Source organism: Gavialis gangeticus, unplaced genomic scaffold (assembly GCF_001723915.1).
Source record: "Gavialis gangeticus isolate Ggan-Ray unplaced genomic scaffold, GavGan_comp1, whole genome shotgun sequence".
Taxonomy (NCBI): Eukaryota; Metazoa; Chordata; order Crocodylia; family Gavialidae; genus Gavialis; species Gavialis gangeticus.
Window position 1 is genome coordinate 409,639 of NW_017728958.1, and position 3,928 is coordinate 413,566.

At 52.1% G+C, this 3,928-nt stretch overlaps 1 protein-coding gene across 1 annotated transcript in view; it reads left to right on the forward strand.

Moving 5' to 3' along the window:
* The first annotated feature begins 187 nt into the window (after positions 1–187).
* The window catches only part of FANCM (Fanconi anemia complementation group M), a 107,001-nt gene continuing 103,260 nt past the window's right edge, over positions 188–3,928 (forward strand). Inside the window, exons 1-2 of the mRNA XM_019504234.1 lie at positions 188–713; positions 2,524–2,696. Of these exons, the coding sequence (XP_019359779.1) occupies positions 281–713; positions 2,524–2,696 (606 nt within the window). The 5' untranslated portion in view covers positions 188–280. The remainder of the gene's footprint in view (positions 714–2,523; positions 2,697–3,928) is intronic.

Below are 3,928 nucleotides of genomic sequence, written 5' to 3' on the forward strand. Positions count from 1 at the left end.
GAGCCGGCATCGGCTGGGCGGGGAGGGTTGGTATTATTGGCTGCTCCCTGTTGTCTACCAAGCCGGCTCTCGAGGGAACGACACTTCCCAGCATGCCTCCGCGCGCCGCCGGAACTTAGCCCGCAAAAGGCCTCCATTTCCCAGCATGCCTTAGCGTCCGGTTTCCTGATCCCGGGCTCCGTTTTCCGGCCCGGAATCTCCCCTCAGGACTGCCTCCTTTTCCCGGCGTGCCCCGCGCGGCGGGGTGTTCAAGCACCGGCGGCACCACGATGGCGGCGGCATGACGGGCGGGCGGCAGCGGACACTGTTCCAGGCCTGGGGAACCCGCGCGCCGCCTCGGGCCCCTGTGGAGGCGGCCTCGGACGAGGATGATGCGGTGCTGCTGGCGGCGGCGCACGAGGCCGAGGCCGAGGCCGAGGCGGGCGGGTTCTGCCGGGTCTCGGGGGCGCTGTGGATCTACCCCACCAACCTGCCGGTGCGCGGCTACCAGGAGCGGCTGGCGCGGGCGGCGCTGGAGGCCAACACGCTGGTGGTGCTGCCCACTGGGCTTGGCAAGACCTTCGTGGCCGCCGTGGTCATGTACAACTTCTACCGCTGGTTCCCGTCTGGCAAGGTGCTCTTCCTGGCGCCCACCAAGCCCCTGGTGGCGCAGCAGATGGACGCCTGCGCCTGCCTCATGGGCCTGCCACGCTCCCACATGGCTGAGATGACAGGTGCGGCTGTCCCCTCCAAGCGGGGGTGGCCTGCCTCATCCCAGTTGAAACCTTGCTCAACCCAAAAGTCCGTTGTGGCCGGGGAAATACCGCAGCACATTTTCCTCTGTGCTTTTTTGGCATGGGGTGGTCCCTGTGGAGGCAATGCGTAGTTAACCCTCCCACTTTCCTTTCCAGTGGGAGGATCTCGGCTTTATGTCGGCTGTATGGAAGTGGGAGATGACTCCCTAGCTCACTCCTGTGGACGTATGGTGGGGGGCATCCGAACCCTGAGCGGCCGGGCTGGGGTCTGCACAAAGGATGCCCGCCATCAGTTTAGCTAGTTTCACCAAGAGACTGGACGCATTCCTGGAGGAAGGGGGCATCAGGAGCTATTAAGCATGGGAGTGCGAGGCACGGCCTCTGCATCAGAACTTCCTAGGCCCTAAATGCTGAAGGCTGCAAGTGAGAGAGGAACAAGGCCCTGGTCAGACCCAGTTCTGTCTCCTGGTCAGCATCTAGTCTCTGCCCTTGTGAGACACAGGAGACTGGGCAGGATAGGCGAGTTAGTAAATGGCAGTTCTTATCAGTGTGCCCCTGCCCCAGGTCCTGTGGGCCTGGGGCCTGTCTCCAGTGCGGTTCAAGCTCAGCAGAATCAGCGCCACAGACCCTCCAACCCCCAGCACAAACCCCTTATGCTTTTGGGCTTGAGAGCCTTTGTCTGCCAAGTGGATCCATTGCCTTTGGCGTCCTGATGCACATGTCATTGCCTCCCGGCCTGTGCAGCACTAGCTGTGGGGAACATACTAGTTCCTCAGGCAGTTTGTTTTCCATGAAGCAAACTTCAGCTGCTAACAAAGCTTTTTGTCCAAATCCTTTGCCCTCTCTGAACATTACCAAACACTACCACTCATGCTTGCTTCCCCGTCCCTCAGCTTTCTCAGCTCCCAGCGGGACCCTCCCTCTTAGCAGAATGTTCCACAGCCCAATAACATTAACAGGGCTGGTTGCCCCTTTTTAAGGGGACAGACTACCCTGATTTACCTGCCCTTTCAAAAAGGCTCAGATAAACTTACAATAAACAAGCAACCATAGATAGTGCTGTGCCTGTCATTAAGCATGTAGATGACTGGGGAAGATACCGCCTCTTAGCTTTTTTGAAGGGCTGCTGCCTGTTATGGAGGTGTGGGTTTTGCCCCCCTTCCTTAGGGCCACGAGTGCTGAAGGAGGGGCCAGGCTGTTGTGCTGAGGAGTAAGGAATTTTGTTTTAGAAGCTGAAATTTGATTGAAAACAGACTGCCTGAGGAACTTGCAACAGGACTAACTGGACTGTGAAGGGCAGCAGGATAAAGGGTTCACCTATACCTGGATATAAATGCACACAAATATATTGTAGTTAGTGCTGCAGAGACATGGGGGCTTAGTGACACAACCTCTTGGCATCAGGAGGCCAAGAAGAGTGAGTGGTTCATTTGGTAGACAATGACTTTAAAGCAAAAGGTGAACCAGTTGTGCTGTGCTTGCAAGGTGGCTGGCAATGGTTCTTGATGCAAGTTTTGCTGAGCTCTGCACTTCTGCAGGAGCAAGGCTCTCCTCTCTGGTTTAGTAGGAGGAAACTCAAAGTGGTGTCAAAGTTTATGGAACCTGCAATGCAGATTAGGCTTCTGCTGACCATTCTCTCTTGGCTGGTACAATTTAGGAGGCAGCCCATTGTTTTAAGCGCAGGGACTAATATTGGTTACACTAAATGGATTCTTGAGTCACTGAAGAAGATGTATTCTCTCGTTGAAATATGTACTGTTGTTTGTTTTTTTTTTGTTTTTTGTTTTAGGTGGTACTCAGGTTCCCAACAGAAAGGAAATCTGGGACAGTAAAAGAGTCTTTTTCCTTACTCCTCAAATAATGGTAAATGATCTTTCTCGTGGAATCTGTCCTGCTGGAGAAGTTAAGTGTCTGGTTATTGATGAAGCTCACAGAGCTCTTGGAAACTATGCCTACTGTCAGGTAATGGGGGAGTAATGAGCTTCCCAATCTTATAAATCACTTCTTTATGTATAAGTATGGGCAGTTGAAGTAAAAGAAAAAAATCAGATATCATTGATAGGTTGCTCTGGTTTTCCTTAAATCAGTGTCTTGGAAAGAAATCGGCAGGAATCTATATTTTGTGCTATCAGTGTATTAATATAAAGGGCAGGTTTATTTATATACAATTATAAAGACAACTTGCATGGTGCTGAGCAATCAGTCTATATTAAAACTTGAAATGCTGTGATGCACTTTTAGTAGGGAAGGGTTAGAACTATCGAGAATGTAGTATTTAAAACTTGGATCTTAAGAAAAGATGAGTGAAGTTCATTTAAAGCAGTGGTTTTCAACCTGTGGTCCACGGACCCCTGGGGGGTCCTCAGACTCCCTAAGGGGTCTGCAAAAGATGATTATAATTAACCAAAAGTCTGTGAATACCCCCATTTACAATTCAAAGGGGTCTGCACTTCCATTAGAGATTTCCAGAGGGGTCTGCAATTTCATTTGAAATTTTTTAGGAGTCTTTAACAAAAAAGGTTGAAAACCACTGATCTGAATAGTTGGGTTAATTCTGCAGGTTGTGTTTATATTTGTAAGCTTTGTGAGCTTGCTCTCCCCTGGTATCAGCATGGTATGTTTCACAGTTGGTAGGGTCGGAAGGGACCTGAGCGGATCATCAAGTCTGACCCCCTGCCTTGGGAGGAAAAAGTACTGGGGTCAAACGACCCCAGCAAGGTGTACATCTAGCCTCCTCTTAAAGATCCCCAGGGTAGGAGCCAGCACCACTTCCCTTGGAAGTTGGTTTCAGATCCTTGCCACCCTGACAGTGAAGTAGCACCTCCTGATGTCTAGTCTGAATCTACCCTCTGCCAGCTTGTGACGGTTATTTCCAGTCATTCCTGGGAGTGCTCGGGGGAACAGGGACTCCCCCATTGCCTGCTGGTCCCCTCTGACTAGTTTGTAACAGGCCACCAGATCCCCCCTCAGCCTTCTCTTGTGGAGGCTGAACAGGTTCAGGTCCCGTCGTCTCTCCTCGTAGGGTCTGCCCTGCTGCCCCCTGATCATGTGAGTAACCCTCCTCTGGACCCTCTCCATGCTGTCCACTTCCCTCCTGAATTGTGGCGCCTAGAACTGGACACAGTATTGCAGCTGTGACCTGACCAGTGTCGCGTAGAGGGGGAGGATCACTTCCTTGGCCCTGCTAGAGATGC